At 45.6% G+C, this 21,015-nt stretch overlaps 8 protein-coding genes across 8 annotated transcripts; 4 read left to right on the top strand and 4 right to left on the bottom strand.

Moving 5' to 3' along the window:
• Window positions 1-604: 604 nt before the first annotated feature.
• Window positions 605-1,993, top strand: PHALS_12603 (uncharacterized protein; the record flags this gene model as incomplete). Its single annotated transcript, XM_024728188.1, has 1 exon — window positions 605-1,993. The coding sequence occupies one exon, from the start codon at window positions 605-607 to the stop codon at window positions 1,991-1,993; it is 1,389 nt and encodes a 462-aa protein (XP_024578690.1).
• An 8,774-nt stretch (window positions 1,994-10,767) lies between these two features.
• PHALS_12602 (uncharacterized protein) lies at window positions 10,768-11,984 on the bottom strand (the record flags this gene model as incomplete). The annotated part of the gene is made up of 5 exons (XM_024728187.1): window positions 10,768-11,079; window positions 11,260-11,410; window positions 11,569-11,645; window positions 11,730-11,811; window positions 11,899-11,984. The coding sequence occupies 5 exons, from the start codon at window positions 11,982-11,984 to the stop codon at window positions 10,768-10,770; spliced, it is 708 nt and encodes a 235-aa protein (XP_024578689.1).
• Window positions 11,985-13,242: 1,258 nt separating this feature from the next.
• On the top strand, window positions 13,243-13,462 carry PHALS_12601 (uncharacterized protein; the record flags this gene model as incomplete). The annotated part of the gene is made up of 2 exons (XM_024728186.1): window positions 13,243-13,397; window positions 13,450-13,462. The coding sequence occupies 2 exons, from the start codon at window positions 13,243-13,245 to the stop codon at window positions 13,460-13,462; spliced, it is 168 nt and encodes a 55-aa protein (XP_024578688.1).
• A 2,011-nt stretch (window positions 13,463-15,473) lies between these two features.
• Window positions 15,474-16,277, top strand: PHALS_12600 (NLP-like protein; the record flags this gene model as incomplete). The annotated part of the gene is made up of 1 exon (XM_024728185.1): window positions 15,474-16,277. The coding sequence occupies one exon, from the start codon at window positions 15,474-15,476 to the stop codon at window positions 16,275-16,277; it is 804 nt and encodes a 267-aa protein (XP_024578687.1).
• Window positions 16,276-17,966, bottom strand: PHALS_14612 (uncharacterized protein). Its single transcript, XM_036407521.1, has one exon. It carries the CDS (start codon window positions 16,775-16,777, stop codon window positions 16,391-16,393), a length of 387 nt encoding a protein of 128 aa, XP_036263215.1. The 5' UTR covers window positions 16,778-17,966; the 3' UTR covers window positions 16,276-16,390.
• Window positions 17,967-18,546: 580 nt separating this feature from the next.
• On the bottom strand, window positions 18,547-18,846 carry PHALS_12599 (uncharacterized protein; the record flags this gene model as incomplete). Its single annotated transcript, XM_024728183.1, has 1 exon — window positions 18,547-18,846. The coding sequence occupies one exon, from the start codon at window positions 18,844-18,846 to the stop codon at window positions 18,547-18,549; it is 300 nt and encodes a 99-aa protein (XP_024578685.1).
• A 5-nt stretch (window positions 18,847-18,851) lies between these two features.
• Window positions 18,852-19,525, bottom strand: PHALS_14611 (uncharacterized protein). Its single transcript, XM_024728182.2, has one exon. It carries the CDS (start codon window positions 19,423-19,425, stop codon window positions 19,018-19,020), a length of 408 nt encoding a protein of 135 aa, XP_024578684.1. The 5' UTR covers window positions 19,426-19,525; the 3' UTR covers window positions 18,852-19,017.
• A 961-nt stretch (window positions 19,526-20,486) lies between these two features.
• Window positions 20,487-20,769, top strand: PHALS_12598 (uncharacterized protein; the record flags this gene model as incomplete). The annotated part of the gene is made up of 2 exons (XM_024728180.1): window positions 20,487-20,509; window positions 20,583-20,769. 2 exons carry the CDS (start codon window positions 20,487-20,489, stop codon window positions 20,767-20,769), a joined length of 210 nt encoding a protein of 69 aa, XP_024578683.1.
• Between the last annotated feature and the right edge of the window lie 246 nt (window positions 20,770-21,015).

Below are 21,015 nucleotides of genomic sequence, written 5' to 3'. Positions count from 1 at the left end.
GAAAAGTAGCTCAAAGCGGAGCTAATAACTTGAATATAAAGTAATGTACAGCTTCATCGTTTTTACTAGATAGACAAGAAAACAGATCATACACCTAGATTGACGATGTCACCACGATTAGCAGCGGCGCAGGAGGTATGAAAAGCGGCGTAAAAGTCTTGCAATATTTGGAGAAGTCAAGACCTTCTCACATTTAATGAGCCAAAAAATATCTTTCATGTGATCAAAATGTGTCTTAAATGCTACGATAAGCACAACTCACAATTGGCATGACTTGTATTTAACTAATAATCTACAGTCAGCCACATAAAGCCAACGGTATCTACCTGCCTTTTACCCGACAACTGCTGGATATTTTTTCTAGCAGATGCTTATCGCGGGGCCAGATGGGCTCATGTTTTACTGATTTCAGCCGTGAGTATGTTATTTTTGGTGGATAGCTGTGTCTAGTTGCTATGTAGTCGGAACCCTACATCATTCTGGTTCAGCGCTCGTTATACCAATTTTTCTTTGGAATAGAACGCAGCAATATTGACCACAACGTCGGAAAAAGGATAGGCCTTTTAAAAGGCGCCTAAAGAAACTATTTTGTGACTTCGTGCCAATGACGCCGCCCGCGACGACAGGACGCCCAGCGCATGCCTTATGCCTCACAAAACACCGATCCTACACTTCGCCGCATATGATGCTCCCGTGTTCCAAGATCAGAACGTACAGGAATGATCATGCTTTAAGCGCGGTGGCTCATAACAAGCCAGTCGCAGCACATCTGATTTGCAAGACGCAAAGCATTAATAAAGGTCTCGAGCCATTTTCATGGGAACGCCTGGCCAATTTTGACGTCTTCCTTGGAGGATCATGCAATCCTACAACTTGGAGACACGACATTGCCATTCCTATGCTAGACGCGGCACGTGTTAATTATTTTAATCCTCAAGTCGACGAGTGGTATGAGGAGCTCATTCATATCGAAGCGAAGGCCAAAGAGATGGCGCAAATCGTGCTAATGGTCATTGACGGTCTCACAAGATCCATCGTTTGTATCAATGAAGCCGTCGAGTATATTTGTCGAGGCAGAAAAGTGATACTCGTGGTCGAAGATATTAAAGATGACACAGAGATTGCTGGAACTTTCTTGTCAAAGACAGAGTTGGCAGATCTTAACGGTGCACGTCAATTTTTGCGTGACCTGGCATCTAAAAGAGGTGTCAGTTTGTTTTTGGACGTGGCAACAGCAATTCAAGGATGCATCAAGTGGCTCTCTCGGACTGATATGCTAATGTCTCGATCAGAAATGTCACGTCTTCGAAAGCGCTCATCAATTGTATTAAATGATTGTTGTGGAAGGCATCGATCATATCGTGGGGCGTTGCGTTCACTCTCTCCAATGTTGTTGAAATCTTATAACTTGGATAGCAGTACGAGCAGCACAGACGGAAGTGAAAATAGCGATTTGTTTGGAGAATCGTCTTCAACGCGTTCAATTACGGCTCAACTTGGCTGTAGTGATCTCACGGATAGTTTTGTTTATTTAGGAGGTACCTTGTCTTCAACGTCTTGGAGAAAAGAGGTCGCAATCCCGTTGCAGCAAAAGGCTGGCATCTCGTTGTATGTGCCATATGCAGATTATTCACAATTTGGATTGACGACTGCCGAGATGCACGTGCAAGCGATGACTGAGCACCTACAAGAGGTTGAATCATTAAAGGCCATGGCGGAGCTCATTCTGTTTGTGATACCGAAAAAATTGCGCTCAATTGCTGCTATGACAGAGGCTGTTGAGCTTGTTTCTAGCCATCATGCTATGATACTCGTAATTGAGCCTGTTAAGGAAGGCTGCATGGTTGAAGAAGGAGTGACGATTTCAGGCCGAGAATTTCAAGATCTCGCACGAGCACGCGCGTATCTACAGGAAACGGCCGAACGCAATCACATTGCAGTATTTGAATCGGTCTCAGCAGCAGTTGAAAATATTGTCGAGACTTTAGTATAGATGATAAACCAGCAGCAGCAAATTCGGACCTTAGCTATACCGTCACACTATATAGGTCTGATTCTTGTCGTGTAGAGTAATAGAGAAGTAAATTACTACACCACACACGCGCGCTTAGCCTAGTCCGACGGCAAGTAAACATGCTCCATAGCGTTCTATTTGTGGAGATTAAAAAAGTGTGCACGGCGCCAGTAATTCAATAAATCTGGATGCGACGATCAAAAGTGCCAGATTGTTGGAAATATAGGGTAACAAGTCAGCAGTGTTTGGGTTCTATACATAAACGACGCACTGGGGATTCCGAGAGGCTTTATGATCGCGACTCACACGACAGCGATTATTCCAAGATCCTCAGGATCCACGTCTGGATTAAATCTAAACCAGAATTGATGATATAGTAGTAGAAAATTAAATCTTGTTGTGGTATTAAAACTTACTTTTTAATACCAACAAAATCATTACATTCTTACTGGGTAATGCCCAAAGGTTTTTACGCTGTCGAGGGGGTCCCGTGACATACTGGGTTGGTAGGGTTTTGAGGTAGTCAGGGAGGATGCGAAAGCACAATCATGTATCAAAAAGGAATGGTGTGAATCAAGCATCAGTCTCTATGAAAACTAGCTTACACTGGTACCAAACATATCTGTTTTGCCAAATGTATTGCAATATGCAAACCGTACGGCTACCAACCAGAATGGAGTCCATCTATACTGGTGCTGGTTAACTACATGATGTCACGCTTAATTAACTTCCACTGCGCCTGGAGTTTGTCTGCCCAGCGCTGTTTTGTCTTAGACTTGGATTTAAGGTATGACCTAATCCTTGGTTTGGCATGGTTGAAACACCATGAGCCATGAATCTATTGGAGGTCGAAGACCTTGCGCGCTATGGACGCTATGGGCACGTCTCCTGGTGGAGCTTTGGTGAGTCATGAACCCACCTGTGCAGGAAGTAGAAGCGCTACTGGCGCCAGCACTGTCAACGTGCTGGAAAGCGGAGTATCCGAGTTGCTGAGCGTGGCTCGCGGGCTTAACGTGGAGTGGCACGTTACCCACTGAGTGCTGCTCAAGTATCGGAACGGTCGCTGCATGCCACGAGTGGCATGATCGGCCAAGGGCCGAGGCATCGAGGGCAAGGCCCCAGTGATGCACGTGGGGTGGCGCGTAACCCACTGAGCAGTGCTCACGTTTCAAAGCAAATGCTGCATGCCTTCCGCGGTATTTTGCGGCGACCCTTCAGATGCTCGTTGAACGGCTGGACGAAGACTGCAAAACTAGCAGAACTTCGTCAAATGTTGTTAATAACATCAAGGCTCCGATGAAGCAGGAAGTGGGGGACACTGGAAGACGCTTAGTGCGTGTTCCCACTGTTCTCGTCGATACATAAAATCTCTGTGGGGAGGCAACGGCGACACCGTATATTATCTGCAAAACGCAGGTCGTCTACCCTGGCCCAGGGTGTGTCTACCGTAGACGATAGGCACAGCTACACACCCTCGTCAACGATATGACGGGGAGGAAGATGGCGACGTCACACCTGGGCTGCGGTGGATGACCTTTTAGACCTGGATGAGATGTCCTTCGAGCAGTTTGGCGGTGCCTTGAAGGCAGGCGACAAAGCCAAAGTGGTCATCATACGACCGGAAGAGGAGATCAACTCGTCGTCGCTTCTGGATAAAGCTGTCCTGGATGATACTAAGAGAGTGCTGGACGCAAGAAGTAGATCGTCGATCCTAAAGGATCCCTCGACTCTGTACTATTCTTTTGTAAAGAAATTTCAAGACGTCGTCTCCAAAGACCCACCGTCGGTCCTACCTCCGGACCGAGGTGTCTGTCATGAAATCGACGTGGTTCCGGGAACCAAATACTGCGTAACACCCCGATGGCCCCTGCCCAAGGAGCAGTGTGACGTCATTGATGCCTTCTTTCGTGCGAAGCACGACAGAGGAATGGTGCGTGAAAGCAAGCGTCACCATTCGACACCCACGTTTTGTGCCCGGAAGCCGAACGGCAAGTGGCGTATCGTTCGCGCATACAATAAGCTATACGCCGCCACCATTACGGCACAGAAGCCGATTTCTAATATGATGTTCTTCAGAACAATATAGTTGGCTGTACAAAGTACAGTGCACTCGACTTGGTAAAATTGTACTACCTCTTGATCATGAGAGCGAGTGATATTCCGTTGATAGCGGTGAGTACTCCGAGTGGGATGCTCTGGGAGTGGCTGATGACGTTCCAAGGGCTGTCAAACGCACCAGAAACATTTAATTGTCTTGTGGCGCAGCTGTTCAGGCCCCACCGAGCGTATGCACAAACATACTTCGACGACATCTTCGATCACAGTCGTGTGGGGAACGGTAGGACAGAGGAGGGAAACAACATCGTCCATTCGAGAGCGGTGCTCGAGTGCATGCGCACGAATAAGCTGTAAAAATTCCCTCTCTAGGGTGCTTCCTTGGGAAGCGTGGCCTTCGAGCGAATCTCGCTAAGATCAAGGGCTGGTTCCAAAAAACCAAAAGGACTTGCGCAAGTGGCTCGACCTCGCCAACTACTTGCACAAATATAGCGCGAGTTATGCGGAAATGGCACGGCCACTGTCGAATCTCCTTTTAGAAAGATGCGGGCTATGGTGTTGGGACACCGAGCATCATAGGCTTTTGACAAGGTTAAAGACAGCCTCATTCATGCACCAACACTGGCGTTGCCAGGCCCCGATTGTCTTTGTAGTGTCGTCTGTGACGCTTCAGATCTTGCCATCGGCTGTGCATTAATGCAAGCAGGCGCCGGGATGTGCGATCGGGTGATCGCGTTCGAATCTCGTCAGATTCATGCTGCGGAGAAAAAATACCCAGTTCACGACAAGGAATTAATTGCGATAATGTATGCACTTATCAAGTTCAGGGCTCACCTGATCAACTTCAAGCCGTTCATGATCTCCACAGATCATCACTACGCACTGCGACTCTGTCGCCTCAATTTTTGCAGAGGATGGCCAGGTGGCTTTCCTTCTTCGAAAAATATAATTTGAGGTGAAGTATAAGCCAGGAAAGAGTACTTTGGCTGATGCGTTGTCACGCAGACCGTATTATGAGCTTGCTTGTATCACGACGGTGAAGTCGTCAGTGACGGTGATGATGGTATGTGTGTAGGGCTATTACAGGCTCTCGTGAGCAAGGGGTATAAAAAATCGGACAGGAAATTGTCGGCGCGTTTGCGCGCACGGTTACACCGATTTTAGTTGAGTTACGGGCTGCTGTGATATAGCACCGATTTGACGGATACACCAGGAATTGTGGTTCCTCACGATGAGGATTTGAAACACCGTATCCTCAGTTAGGCCCACGACATGGTCATCTCGGTCGATTGAAGACGTATAGCTCTGTGAGCTGCCACTTCTGATGGCCCAAGCTGTACAAATGGACGAGCACATATGTGCACACGTGTGGGACATGTCAAAGGGTGAAAATCTCTTTGAATGCGGTGACGCCACTGGCAAATTTATCGGTACCCTATGGGTGTTGGCCTTTATGAGTATGGACTTTGTGTTTGGCCTGCCGAGGGACTCAGCGGACAACACGGGTGTTGTGGTCTTTGTCGACCGTTTGAGCAAGAATATGCGACAGAAAAAGCAGAAAAAATGACGAAAACGTTGAGGTCGGAGACCTGGTTTTATTAACTGTTAAAACCTTCCTAAACATGCAGTTTTTGCTGTCATTTAGACGAAGCTCCTTCCACGGTTTATCAAACCTTTAAGATCGTGGCCAAGCGGGACCTTGCGTGTACGCTAATCCTTCCGAGAAGGATGCGCACCCATCCGATGTTTTATGTGGGCTTGCTCAAGCTGTACCGCAAGTAAACGCGAAAGCGTTGTAGCCAGGGCGGCGCCAAAAGGCGCATGGCCACCCAGAAGCTGAATCAGCAACTGGTTTTGGGCACGGAGTGCAACGATTTCTTCTCCAGCTGCGCCAGGCGCTCCACCGTCGCACGAAGTGACGTATTCGTCTGCTCGACAGCTAGGGAGCACGATAGCCCTCAACGTGAGGCAGTCGATGCACAGAAAGCTCTAGGTTCTCGAGGTACTCCACACAGCGGTATGTGACCTCGGCAAGATGCTTGACGAAGTGCCGATGACGACGGACTTTGTCCTCCAAAGCTCTAAGAGCATCGCGAATCACCGGACGGCGATAGATTAGGATGTCACCGTCCGACGCCAAATCTTCTCGATGAGAAAAATGGCGTCCACTATCACGTGGAACGTATAGTGGGTCGACGTCGTTGATAGGGTATAACTAAGCCAATAACTTGTGAAGTGGCGGAAATACACAAATTCCGAGAGCTCGCGGGAGTTTGAGGCGCTACTTCGGCAAGACTGCCCAGACGTCGTGGACGCTTAAAACCAGAAAGATCATGATGCTCCACGTCGTCGTGCGCCGCCCGCGCTTCTTGGTAGTAGCCCGGGAAGTCGAAGGGCCATGAGCTAAGCTCAAGCTATGGCCTTGAGCTGTGGTCGTCGACTCACCCGTGTGAGAAATAACAGAGCTCACGGGAGTGTTATGGATTATTCCATGTATCGCCGGGCGATAATACGTAGGCCGCCTTGAGTTTGGCAAACTCAAATCGAAGATGGCGTTCTACGCGCACATCCTCTTTCTTTTGGCTCCAATGTTAGTGAAACAGTAAGGAAAGTTTCCGATGCCGCTGCACCCATTGCTCAAAGAGCACCTCATCATCTGCAGCGGTCTCGCCAGATGCGAGCACCACAGGAACAGCCCGCATTGCGGGTGCAGGAGCATCTCCTCTCGGAGCTCGAGTCGAGCGCAGCACCTATCCACAAAGAAGCGAGTCCTGAAAAATTATTTGCTGGTCAAGCTCAACTTGTGTAGTGGTCAGTGACCCGGTCTTGCGATCGAGTGATCGCGTGTTTGCTTCAGTAGCGGGATCCGTATTCCACACGAAGGTCTAGGACCGAACGTGGATACGAGCGCATGAGAGCTAGCCTCCAACTGCTGCTTCTGTGCCTCGTCCAGACAATTGGTAATAATACCATATCATGTTTACACATGGACAGGTTTTAAGCGTGAAAGTCGAAAAATCGGGGAACTACCGGTAAGGTTCAAGCAGGGCCCACGTCGCGCCGTCGGTGCACCTCGCCCTCCTCGTCTTCCCATGCTGGGAAAGAATTATTCATCTCGTAGTCGGCTTCTTTCAAATCCTCGACAAGGAAATTCGTCGCCTGCGGCGGGCGCGATGTGTGGCGCTCGGTTGCCGAGGGCTTGGGATGTTCTTACCGTGAAGCCACGGGCATACTGTCCGGAGATGCACCGCGTGCAGAAGACGAGGAAGAGCTCTGCCCGCAGGCGCTCTCGGAACCATAGACACAGGGCTCATTGAGCGGAGAATGTTTGAAGATGGTTCTCGGGACGTAACGGTTTCTCAGATACGCGAGCCTCGTATAAGGCGACAGTTAAATGTGAATTGTGGGAATTCACAATTTCGATGGGGGGGAGTGTAACGGGGTTACACGTACCCTGGTATACAGGGGTGAGTCACACAAGATGGTGTGACCGTACAAAGGTTTGGATTACACAAGTTGGTGTAATCACACAATGGGGTGGCTTTACCTTAACTAGAAGCCATTATGTGGCGGGGTTGCGAGTAGTTATACGTTTTACTACTTAAAGGAAAATTTAGGGTTTTGGATATAGGCGGCTCTGCCGCAAATAAAACAAAAAAATACAGTTTAATTTTTAGCGGATGAGTGTACTTGCCTTGGATAAGAGTTTTAAGTACTCTTGGAGGTAGCGAATTGCGATCCGCTACACTCGTGCTGGTTCTGGTATAGAACGGAAGGTCGGTGACCCAAGTAAGCTTCCTCTCAGCAAAGAACTACGGCAGCGCCGCTGCACCCTTGACTCAAGGGATGGAGCCACCAGTCGCGGGGCAGCGCGTTTGATGTCTTAATTCTGCACATGCAGCGCGAGATAAGTCTTAATAGCAGGTCTTGAAGTCCTGTTGCCGGAATATGACAGACGCTCGCGGTATACCTTAGAACAGGTAGAATAGTAATGACTACTTGCCCACTTAAGTTCTTGCGCGATGAAGTCAAATGAGCACCGGGTTTCCATCTCTGTCAAAATGCGCTGTAGGCAATCAGCGTCGGTGAGACTTATGCCATATAATATTTCCAGTAACTTAGCGCAGTCAGTATTTCCTACCACAATGACGCCTATATTGTGAAGGCTTTGACGTAAAGGTCCAGTCTTGTTAATCCAAGGCTTCTAAAGAACCACTATTTGTCCTTGTTTAGGCGCATACCGGAGGTCTCACAAAATCTTATACGAGTTGTAGGAAGACTTTAGTATGGCTTAAATCACGGAGAAGCCCTGCACAGTTGTCAGCAGAACTGATCACCGCGTGAGTTGGTGAGCTGATACGAAGTCTAAAGTCATGAAAGTGGACCTGTAAATAGTTCAGCAATGGCTCAATAAATACTACGAAAAAGTGCCGGCGAGAGAAGATCACCTTGGCGAACCCGACTCCCAGCTGAAATGGGTCGAGTGGTTGTTTGTTGAACATTAAGGAAACCAGTAGGCCTGAAAAAAGGGCCCAAATTCAGCGTCGAATTGAGTCACCCAATCATAAGTGAATCAGCACATTTCAAACGACACTATGAAAGGCTTCCGCAAAGTCAAGTAAAATCGCGCCAGTAGGATATATCTCCTTTTGCAAACAAATGGGTCAGTACTTGAAACCGCAGGTGAACGTGGCAGATATTGTGGTCCGAGACGAATCCGTATTCATTCGAGTGAAGTAATTTGCCGAGTAAAAGCCAAGTCTGTTGGATAAAATTTAGCCTGGCATCCACAATGAGTAGTGAAATTGGACGATACTTACCGGGAAGTTTTCGATCATCCTTTTTAGACTACCGTTGAAATTCAGTCGTTCTCCCGCGTTCGAATCGAGCAGGATAGACCACCTTCAATAATCAAATTTAAAGAGGAAAGTCCGTTTTGTAATACTCTACGGATAAGCTATCTGGCACCGGAGTCTTCACAACTGCAGTGTGTGCGTTCATGCCCAGCAACACTCAAACGCCGTAAAAGGGCTATCTAAGTAAGCCTGACCCTTTGGCGCGAGACGCACCGTTGTATCCTGAAGAATTCGGGCAAGATTGATACGGTCTCATTTGAGTCGTCCATGACCAAACTCTTTTGAAGGCGAGCAGTATACTCCAGACTAGAAGGATGAAAATTCGGTGCAAGTTGACTCCAAGTCGCCGGCCGAATCCGCAGGAATGGGTGTCTTGTGGAGTACTTGGGGCGGTCGAAAGAAATATTTAGATCAACGCTCAGTGTTTTCTAAGTCGGAGGCAAATTTGTGCTTCGAGGAGTAGTAGTTTTGCTCGTCCAGTCTTTCTTCAAGATGGGCCTAGGCAGTGGCAAGCTGCGTCGGGTCACTAGCAGAAGAATTTTGGGCTTGCGAGTGCTGGAGCTCATTCACCTTAAAATAAATATTTTCAATACCTCTTTTGCTCGTTTATTTCGCTCAATACAACTCCCGGAAAAATATGGGTATCTGCTTGTGTTCGTCCAATCGGCATCCCGGATTTCTGGATTCCCAATTGGAAGCCCAGAACGAGTCCGCTAGCTCACACTGTAAACTCTTGAAGTTCCGGGTATGGAAGTCGCCAAGCATCAACCTTTTTTTAAGCAGTCATCTACTCAGGGGGGGTTGTTTTGTCCTTGAAGTCGATCGCGGTCACTGTGTCGAGCTTGCTGGAAAAACAGTGTTGAAGTTGCTGGCAATCGTCCTCAAAATGGTGGGATAAAGTAGTAATGAAGTCGGACTTTTAACTTGACTTGACCGGGGAATATAAGTAACGGTTGCGTCTATAGCGTCTTGAATGGGTAGATACCGAGATGAGTGATCTACAAAGCTCACACCGATACGTCATGTCACAAAGGTCTCGGATTTGGCAAGATGGAGTTAATAGTAGATCGACACCAGCCTGCCCTGTATATGTGGTCATATTATCTTGTGATCAAAGCTGGAGTTTAGCCGCGAAGCCGTACTCCAATAGTGTTTAGCCCTTTTCAGACTTTTTTAACCCGTAAACGTTACCTCTTGGATTCCCACTAAGTGAAAAATGTTAGAGAAAATATCAGGTGCCTTGTGTGACGTTATTTAGACCATTCGCGTTAAGAGAATAACCCCATAGGGCCCACTACATATCAGAGATGAGAGGAAACTGGCGATACCACTTTAGTGGCCTGTTCTCGTAGACCCTTTAAGTCTCACGAGGGGCAGTGAGATGAGACCCAACCAAAATGCGGACCATCAAGGGCAGCGTGATGATGGCAGCCAAGTCGAATTATCCCGGGGTAGCCACATTGGGTGTGGCTGTACCGATGCTGCCCTCTCATGGACGGCACATTATTTAAGAGAATTCAGATAGATAACAGGTGCAATAATTTACAGAGCTAAATCAGCCTTGGCAGGTCGTAACCTAAGCCAAAATTGGGACTGCTCCGGACACAGTTGCCCTGACACGGTCTGATAGTCATAATTAGACTGGTCAGGGTATTGTGTGGAGACCCGATCAAACATTTAACCGCCGTCAGTTGACGGATAGGTAAGGTGCTTAGCTTTCGAAGTACGGCGTGCCCAAAACCCTTGGTTCGAAGGTGGTGGAAAGCTTCATCCGTGCTTGAATCAAGCAAGACCCGGTAAACACCATGTTGAGGTTGGACGGTCGACAACAAAATGTCTGGATCACCAATTTGGATTAAAGTTTCCAATATTCGTCAATGACTTTGCAGAGCTCCTTAAGGGAGAGTTGATCAACATTGCCTCGGTAGACGGCCCCATTAAGACAGCCTCACTTACTTCAGTAAGTGCCACAAATGAAGTCAAAGACTGCGGCGGCTCAATCGCCTTGTCCCACAGTATGACATTTTGGTCTGGCGAAATCGATCCATCCAAACCTCCAGTCAACCACTCATAAAAATTGATTGTGGAAATTAGAGAAGAATTCTCTTGGGAATAGGAAGGCGTCGCAGATCCACCGCAGGATCCGCGACGGCCCTAAACACCATTCGCTTTGACTTCATAATTCGAGTCGGCGAAATATCGGTGGCTTGACTGGAGCGGACCTGAAATTTGGGTATTTTCTTATGGGTCGGGCCCCAATTGTGGCTTCAATATCGTCAATCGTGGTACGACGATCGGTGTCCGAGTCAGAATGATCCCCACTATGTGACTCACCGTCCGACCCAGCGTCGTCGGCCATGGCAGAACGGTCACTGGTGTTTGGTCGTCAAAAGCAGGCAGTATACTGGTTGTATCGTCTGCGTTTAAGCCTGATGGTGCTTCCTTGGACTGTTGGGCGGACTTACCTTCTTCACGTAGTTCCTTGCTGAAAAAAAGGACGACGCTATTAAAGGCAATGAACCACCAAAAGCCTTGCCAGTAAACTAGATCTGGCGTGGCGGGGTACGCTTATCCAGCCCTTTAGAAGCCTGATGCGCGCTCATTGGATGAAGTTAACTCGACGGCGGAAGGAGCGAAGCCCACCTACAACGAGAGCCGGTGTGATGTACACCTGTTTTTTTGGGCAAACCAAGTCCATCGAAAACTTCATCGGGAAGTCGCTGAAGATCCGCAGAGTACCAGTGGTAGTATTTTTAGCACGTTTGAACTTTGAATGTGCACCCACAAAATGGTTAGTGATTCACTTCCTTATTTGTTCCCACCTCCCGGTCGGTACATGTAAAGCTCATACCGGCGTGACGAATTGCTTGATGGCTCGCAAGTGCTCTAGACTATTCGACCACAAAAGTGATTGTGTCGATGAGCCGAGAGAAGTAAAAAATTCTGTATCGGAAAACATGGCTATTAGCGCACGGGCTGGGATCCACATCGGGATACACAACTAGGGTTAAACTCGCTGTGAAACGCCTGCGAGTCGTCACACCGCTTGTCACGGGCATCGCGGGCAAGAGCCAGTGAGGCAGCCTCGGCTTTTTGAAGACAGCGTCCGTAGGCCGAGATAGTTTGGCTCGTGATTCAGCATTCTGCCAGGTTTGACGCCACTTTTTTTCTCGATGAGGTTCAGACATGATTCACAAAGTTACAGAAAGGGGTCGGATGATTGCAATCTACCCAAAAATGTAGAAGAGCTGCGGTGAGCAGGTCTAAGCCTAGTAAGAACGGTAAAATAAACGAATGCTGCAAATCTAGTGTTGGACAAAACCTAAGCAAACACTTCACAAAAGTACCTCGATTCCTGGACCAAATGTCAGTGCAACCTAAACAATATGCTCTTTCCCACTCCAGGTTGAATTGAGCTTTTAGTTGACTCACGTCAGTACGGCCTAGCGTTCGGATGAGTAAATCGCACTACAATATAGCTGGAACAAATCCAGTCAATACCTTTCAGGAATGCCTTAGTGCACTTGGTTATTTGTCGGTCAACAGGGAGAAGCCCACAGTAAACTGTAGACGCTTAACTGTCAGAATGACTCAAACTTCGGAAGCTGGGAGCGGGTGCTCAACACGACCCGAGTAGACGGGGGGAGGGCGAAGCATTGGCTCTTGCCCGTTTAAAAGTGGGAGAGCGGTCTTGGGTCCACTTGTCGGGCAGCTGGCAAATTGAGAAATAAATGTGCTTTCGGAGCTGGCGCGGTAAAGTGCAGCGAGTGGAGTAGATCTCGGGATATTGTGGCTGCTCGTGGAGCGATCACTTTTGAGCAGTGTCTTTAGAAGATAGATGGTGTAGTCTATATCGAATTCGGTAGACCAATTACTCAAATCTTGCGTACCACATTGAGTTCAAGTACATATTATACAATATCGTACGACTTGCGCAAAATTGCGTTACACTTCGTATATTTTTAGCATCGGATATCAGTATCTGTGAAGATTTAGGAACTCCATAAATGAGGTCTATGAGGTACACATGGGCTGTTACCCGTACGTCTGAGAAGACAGAAAATGCTAATTACAATATATGGTGAGACTTATGTATTAAGTGTGAGCTTACATTGGACCTATTTAAATATGTGACTTTTGAGATGGCACAGTGTCAGTTATTTCCAAGGCTTTTGGTTTCGCTCCTAAAAAGCGGATAATCCGTCCTATATGCATTTGTTAACGCAGACTCTGGGAGTCAAAGCTTTCTTTGAGCAAAGTGCACGGCAACTCTGTTGCAGTGTAACTACAGTCTATACCCCGTTACAATCCTGTTCAATGACAGGCATGCTTACGTGCCAACCCACTCGCGAACTATTCTGGGCACAGACTATCCTGAGCTCAGTATACTCATTTACAAACCGTCCTGGTCCTTTGGTCACGCCATCCTTGTCCGAGGGCTTAATATTAACACACCTTAGTGTTGAGATCTGGTCCTTTGATCACGTCATCCTTGTCCGAGGGCTTAGCATTAACACACCTTAGCGTTGAGATCTAAAAGAAGCCACTGTATTTTTAGCTGATGAGTTTGGAGTATGGCACGATATAAACTCCAAGAACATCGCAGTGCTTGTTGTCGTCGTGTATCGCGGTCTCCCATGCAAGTGGTCGGAGTAATTCGACTATAGCGTGACTTACGCGTTTCGTCTGACCACTTGTTTGCTGTAGGTCAGCGGTTGACATATCCAATCTGGTGCTGAGCATTTTGAATAGTGACTTCCAAAATTTTGCTGTAAAGCGTGGACCTCTACCCTATACAATGACCACTGGCAAGAGATTTTGGGAAAACACTGTGTTGATTAACCGGTTGGCTGCAAAATCAGCTGTCACATCAGTGCTGACAGCAGCGAGATGAGCCTTCGTGTTCAGACGGTCTACAACGAACACTGCATCGGTACTACCGAACGGGTCGTTTGGGAGACTAGATTCTAGTCTATACGGCTGAAATTTTAACCTCCTGCCGAAGCCAGCAGGCATGTCAACGAGCGACGAGGATTTAAACACGCTCACATGTTGCGCAATTATGTGCTTATAGACTCATACATGTTAAGCAAGCAATACATTGCGCTCACCGAATAGGAATTCCGCACCAACATGTCGCCTACATAGGCGTCATTTGCCGCGTACAGTATTTGTACATCATCATCATCAAACACCACCCAATATAACCCTGGGTCACTGCAAACCTTGCAAAAAAGCATTTTGGTGCAGGCGTGTAACCACGCGCTTAAATAAATCGACGCCAGGGAAATGTTTTAGCAATGTGACACATGTGCGCCTAGCCGGTACGCTGCATGCATCACCTTATCAATTGGCGTCGTCTCCATTGTGGCATGCTACAACTTATTGTCAGGGCAACGCGAAGGTACACGAACACCACATTAATAAAACCTAGCCTATACTTTCCCTCAGCTCTTTTTTGATAATCATCTCGTCATTTGCTGAAACACATTTGGTGACGAAGTAGCTATGCGCTAAGCCGCATGACCTTTATAGTTTACTAAAAGCCTTGATTTAAGCGGGTGCACCTTGAACATGACGAGGGTTTACTACTATAAACAGGAAAACTTAATTTCTAATATGTGTTTTCTTACAACCAAAGCAAACTAAGTACTTGGTACTTCAGAGACTCTGTTGGAGGTTTACAATTTTAAAAAGCACATTTGTATGAACGGGAGTCAGTAGATAAAAAAATGTGCGAGCGATCTTATAGGACTCTGATTAGAAAAGATCAAGAGAAGTAGGAGTAAGGAAATGACGACAATTGATCTTATCTAGAAAAAAGTAAACAATACGTAGATCAAGCTACCACAATCTAAAAAATCCGCAACTTGAGTTATTGGTACCTGCAAAAAGTAGTAGATTTTTCTGCCAACAAGAACCATGCAATATTGAAGTTGCATTCCTGGACTTTTGCGATTCACTCAATGGTATGTTAGAATATTCACAACACTCACATGAGATATCCGGAGAGAACCCAGAAAAGATTCTGTATGGGCACGTCACCGCATGTCACACAAATGTACGGCGGATGGTATCCATAAACTGCAGATATCTAATAAGTCAGTTTTTGATTTCTTGTATCGGTATTTGTTTATGCTTTTCATACAAATAGAAAAAATGGAATGTAACCATGTTAAGATTGTATACCTGACTACTTAGAACAAACAAATATTTACAACCACTGTAATATCTATAACCCTATTCGAATATACATACTCATGCAAGAAAATAAATATTTTAATAGGGTAAAAAAGTAAAAAAGAGTCGTCTTCAAAGACGACTCTTTTTTTGTCGTCTGTTCCATATCAGTGTTAGATAATAGGATACCGCGCATTTTTTATTGACATGCTTCTGATACCAAAGGCTGTAGTCAGGTGTGCAGTCCAAAAGATGCGGATGCAGAATGTTCTTTATCAGCTGTGGCTCAAACTCTCTAGAAGTACGAGAATAAGCTGCTTTCGATCACTAGCACTTTTCATTACGCCGCGCCATTCACAAACGTCCCAATGGGTCTTCGTGCTATTTTTTTCGGAGGAATTACTATCCTCGCCACTTCCCTTGTCAAAGCTCATTGGATCAACCTTAATGTCTCTGTATACCCAGAAAAGCCAGGGGCTGTCTTGATCAGCCCCACCCTCATGGATGTCGACGAAGTGCAGCCGTTTTATCAACGTAAGCCAACTACAATTTCTCAGGAATCTGCTATCAAGTACAAACCGCGGCTTTACGTCGACGAAGGATGTCATCCATATCCTGTAGTGCAGGAGAATGGGTCTTTAAGTGAAGGAATGCAGTGGAAAAACTATTTTCGACCTTCGTGCGAAGGATCTCCTAGGGGTTCCCAGATTTACTCGCGTTCCGACTGGTACCAAGGCAAGTGGGCGATGCTATACACGTGGTACCTTCCGATGGCCCTTGACTCTACTGCCTGGTTCGTTGACGGCCATCGCCACTTTTGGTTATGGGTCGTTATTTGGACAGATAGCCCAGATCCGGATGACTCGACTATTCTCGCTGCATCGATGTCTGGTTTTGGCGACGAAATCAAAAAATATGCACCGTTGAAGTCCAAGTATCTCATCCACGACAAGACTTTAAAAGTTAAGTCGACAGAAAGTCGAATTCGGAAGAAGCATGGACTTGAACTCACCAAACGTGTTGGTGAGTTTCAAGATCTCATCACGTGGGAGCAGCTGTCGGACGAGGCTCGAGCAGCGCTGTCAAATTTCCACCGCCTCGAAAAGCGAGCAAACCCGCCAATCCAAGACAAACTGTTTTACGAGGTGTTAGAAAAGTCTTATCCATTCTAGGCTGTAATTATGCAGCGTGTAGATTGTCAGTCGTCTAAGTCGAGTTGTTATAAGTTGACAATTTTTTTCCATAAGATGGAATGCATAAATACTCTTTTCAATTTACAGACATTTTACAATTTATTGCATTGATACTTTACGGTAACGTGATTTCTTGATGCTTTAGAAAAAAATGTCTTGGAAAGTGTAAGAATTTTGTAGCGTGCACACAAGCACATTATGCTTGATAGGGTATTCGGCGAATGAAAAGATCGTGACGTTGCGTACTGCTGCTTCCTTTGTGTCGATTGTGTTGGATTGCACAAGTCGCAGGAAATGTGCGAACTCAATGCCGAAGCGATGAAGTGAACGAAGATAACAAAAGCTCTACGACTATTTTTAAAAGCATGCAATTGCATCACTAATAAAGCGCTTGAGATTGCGGCAGTTCGACGTAACATCCTTGCAGTCGGTAGTTTAACCAAAATGATCTTGCTGAGATTCCACATCCTTGACGTCATGATGTCATTGATCACGTGAAATTTCTACTTAAATGTTTGTACGACATCAGGGCGATGAGTATCAAAGCCTGTGTTGAATGGAGACTCAAGATAGTGAAGGGCTGCATTTGAAAATTTCCCTCACTCTCCTGCTTTGCTAGCGTTATGTCACTTAGTTGCGTTCCATCGACTTCAAAATCACAGTCAATGCTTTTTACAAGTATTATTTTCTGAATTGAGCTCAGCAATAATGGTAAAAGACCCAACTCGTCATCATCAGTTGCGACTCGGGAGGCGATTGCTCCAGCACCCTCATTTGCTCTGCTCTGGATAATGGCAATGAAAATGACAAATACGGAGTTATTTTATCAGTAAAGCTTGGATCGGCAAGCCACTCTATAGGTAACGTATTTAACAGTAACTCTCGCATAAAATGAGACAGAAACGTTACAATGCCTTTTGCGCACAGTTTAGCACGATACCACTTGAAAATAGGTACAACCTACGAGTAGAGCAGTCCCAATAACCTGTAGACCATTACTCCCAATGCTATCATAGACCGACGAGAAAAGACTTCGTTCAGTAGTACAATAACAGCAAAAATCATTGTGAGGCAACTGGTAGCGCGAAACAATAACAACACAACTTCGACTCGAGAGTGCATACATGATTATCCAACGTGAACCAAAAGAAGCCACAGAAATAATGGCCACATGATGACAAATACCACAAGGTAATTCGCAGCCAACGAGTCAATTTAGACGTACAGTGCCGGTACTTCATGCATCCGATAGTAATGCAAGTTACTATTGATCCACATAATCATCGTATTCAGCAGGCCACTCGTGAAAATACCGAGGGAGAGTAGCATGATCTGCTGCTCGAGAATACATAGATGAATCATTACATGTCATGAAATTCTAGCTTGATTGAGAGTATCGAATCTTTTTGGCGGATCGCGATGATTAATACCGAGGGGTGCAATTTGATTGAGCTGAAACGATTATCTCATGAAAGTCCCGTCATTGCTTGCACGATGTGCCGCTCAGCTTGGAGTAAAATAGGTCAATGGCGAACCTAAGCTCACGTCTCGATGGGATGTATTCCTGTGTTGTCAAAAGAAGGTCTGGGCGATAGATAGAAGCGGTGTTGCTACAGAAAGCTCGGTTGGGGTTTGTACCAGCGCATGTTTGTCACTTTTTCAGAGTGGTGTCACCTGCGCGTTCTCGCAGCTGGTGAATACCCTCAGGCGAACAGTAACCACCTCTTGGCCTTGTTTCATCAGTAGTGCTAACCCATGCGGAAATCACATGCCCGCTACCGTTTTGAAGACTTGTTGTAGCAGAACCGAGCACTTTAAATTTACGCAAAGCACAAATACTTTTGTCGTGTAGATTCCAAGCGGCAATGTTTAACTCTTGAGACAGATTTCTAAACCATTAGGCTCATGGAGTAGTAGGTTGCTCGCCTTCGCTACTTGCTATAACATATGCAACGAGCCAGAACTAGCATGCCATTTACTGAGGATCCGAAGGGCGCCGAAGATCTACTGAAACAATTTTTCGTACAAGTCCAAAAGACTCGAAATTGCTTTGTCTTGCATAGCTAATCGAAGATGTAATTCTATCTGCTCACGAGAAAAATTAAGAAAAATCCAGTGCTTGAATAGCCCAATTCACTTATCTCTGATTAATTTTGAATTTTCTAGTCGAGAAATTTGATAAACGATGGATTGAGTGTATTTTAATTCGGCTTCTTCGATAACTTGTGCATTATTGGAAATCCGGCGTTTATTGCAACGTCGATTTAATTTGATCGTAATATCCCAGAACCTGCTGCAAATTTCTCGGTTTCAAGTCTGACTGTCGAAGTATGAGATGCACACGCTCCCGAGTGTAGAAGTGGTTGATCCACTGCGTCAAAAGATACTCCCAGTCGTGTGGGATGGAACTTGGGTCATAACCAGGGGATTGTTTCAATCGCTTGAGTATTTCTCTACTCACGACAACATTGGCAGCACGGACGTCAAGTATGGCACGAGATAGGGTGTGAAGAGATGGGAGATCCATGTGTGAGATAAATACACTCATAGCAGTCTCTATCGGCCACTCCGCCTTGAGTTTGTTGTATGAATCCAAAATTGTTTGAACTTTTGAGTTTTCGTACCCAGCTGTAAGGAATATTAATTCCACCTCATCGCGTGAAAAGCCATATAAAATTAATTTCTCCAGGAATATATACAAATCATCCACGTCAAATGCTTAAGGTAATTTTTTGTCTTTTACCCATAGAGCCATGTAGGTAGCTATTTCAATATAGGTGCTCGACTTTCTGGTTGAGGGCGGGCTGTTGGACTTTTCACTCTGTGTCATCGACTGCATTTTGGCAAAATAAATGCTTTGAAGATCGCTTTTTGTCTTGCTGTCTGCCGCATCGAAATATGCTTTCAATCGTGTCATAAAATAAGATTGATGAACGATGTCAGAGGAGTGCAACGTTTGTGCTGGTGTAATTATGTGTTGTTGGCCGGAAGTTTCGGGGAGATGTGACAACTCAGTATGAATTTCCAAAGGTGTGGTCAGCGAGCTAAGGTGATAAAGTGATTTTTTCATAAATACGTGCATCAGTCTGTCTCTGCGTTTTGAGGAATTTTCATGCCCAGCTTCCATTATTGAGCATCTAAGCTTTCTTTGATCAAAATGGGTCACTTTGAAAATAGATCAGACTATTTCATGATAATATTAGTATTATTTCTAGCTTGAAATGAACAAATTTAAAATTATTTTTTGCAAAAATGTATTAGTTTTAATATTACATTTCATTGATCTATCTGCCCAGCTTCAGTGATTTATGATCAAGATTTATATGCCTGCATTTTAAATTCTGATCGAGTAACGAACGCAAGATAAGCAATAAATGTGTAACGAGGTTACACGTACCCTGGTAATAGGGTGTGTGTCACACAAGATGTGCATGATGTGACTGCACCCAAACAAGAATACGGTATGTGGCTAGGTAGCCAGTAACTATGCATATTTAGATTTTACTATATATAGGCAGTATTTTTAGGATAATTTTTAAAATTAGGATAAAAATATAAATCAGTTTCGATTTTGAACAGAAGTGTTCGTTTGCCTTGGTTTAGCCTTTTGAGTACTTTTAGAGGCAGCGGATTGCGATCCGCTGCACTAGTACTTGGCTCTTGTAAAGAACGAAAGGCCAGTGACCTAAAGTACGATTCCTCAAGCAATTTGTTACGGCAGCCCCGCTGCACTTGGTAACACTTGTAGTCAATATACACCTGAGTCGTTTCGACGGACCTCTGTGAGGCTGAAGGAAGTTTCCTCTTTGCCCCAGAGCATGCAGGACGGGCTTGATAAGCTGATGTCCTTGCTTGGCCCTGAGAGCGTGCAACATCTTGTGGCACAAGGCCCCGACCAAGAATGAAAAAGGATCAGAAAGTCTAAGCTGTTTCATCGACAGTAAAGTAAAACTTACTTATATGCATCCGGTGCCTACTCAGCTTCCTTAGCTACACGGCTTGAGGCTAGATATTTGTACACACCACGGAATTGTAAAGTATGTTCAGACTCCCTTAATATTGCATTTGTTTTGTATCTGTAGCGAATCACTATCAGGTGCATTATGTCCCACCTTCCGAGAATAAAATATAACATATGAGGGTCGTAACCAGGCGTTCGCAATTTTTTTCATTGAAATCGATCAGAGTATGACGATAACCAGAGAGTTGCGGTAAAGCATAAAATATACATACACCTATCAAATCTAATGTGTTATGATGACAACATAAACTCGCTGCTTGCAGAAATCTTGGAGATACAGAGGCAAAAGAACTTGGCACCTTTAACCGAGTTTTGCAGCGCCAGGCCAAACGACATACGATTTTATTTGCAGATCTTGATTCTGTTGCACTGGTGGGTATCAAAAGTACGATGCAAGAACAGAATCCATTTGCGATGCAGTTTTTGCCGTTTGGTCGACCAGTTCAATAGTGTTGTACGAAAGAGACCGTCCGACGCCTAGTTCAGATGATCTAAAATGTCATTGCTATCTTGTACAGAAACTATCGTAGCCTTAAGCCCATGACAAACGCTCTTCGAGTTTCTGGTAGAGGTATGCTAATGAAACATCAATACTCTACAAGAAGACGCATGCGGCACCTAGATATTTTTGGCTTCCAGCTGGTTTATTGCCCATGCGTTCCAGCCACACTTTGCTCAATATACGATCGTTTCAAA

Source organism: Plasmopara halstedii (assembly GCF_900000015.1).
Source record: "Plasmopara halstedii genome assembly, contig: Scaffold_614, whole genome shotgun sequence".
Classification (NCBI taxonomy): Eukaryota; Oomycota; class Peronosporomycetes; order Peronosporales; family Peronosporaceae; genus Plasmopara; species Plasmopara halstedii.
This window is presented reverse-complemented; position numbering and strand designations above follow the sequence as displayed.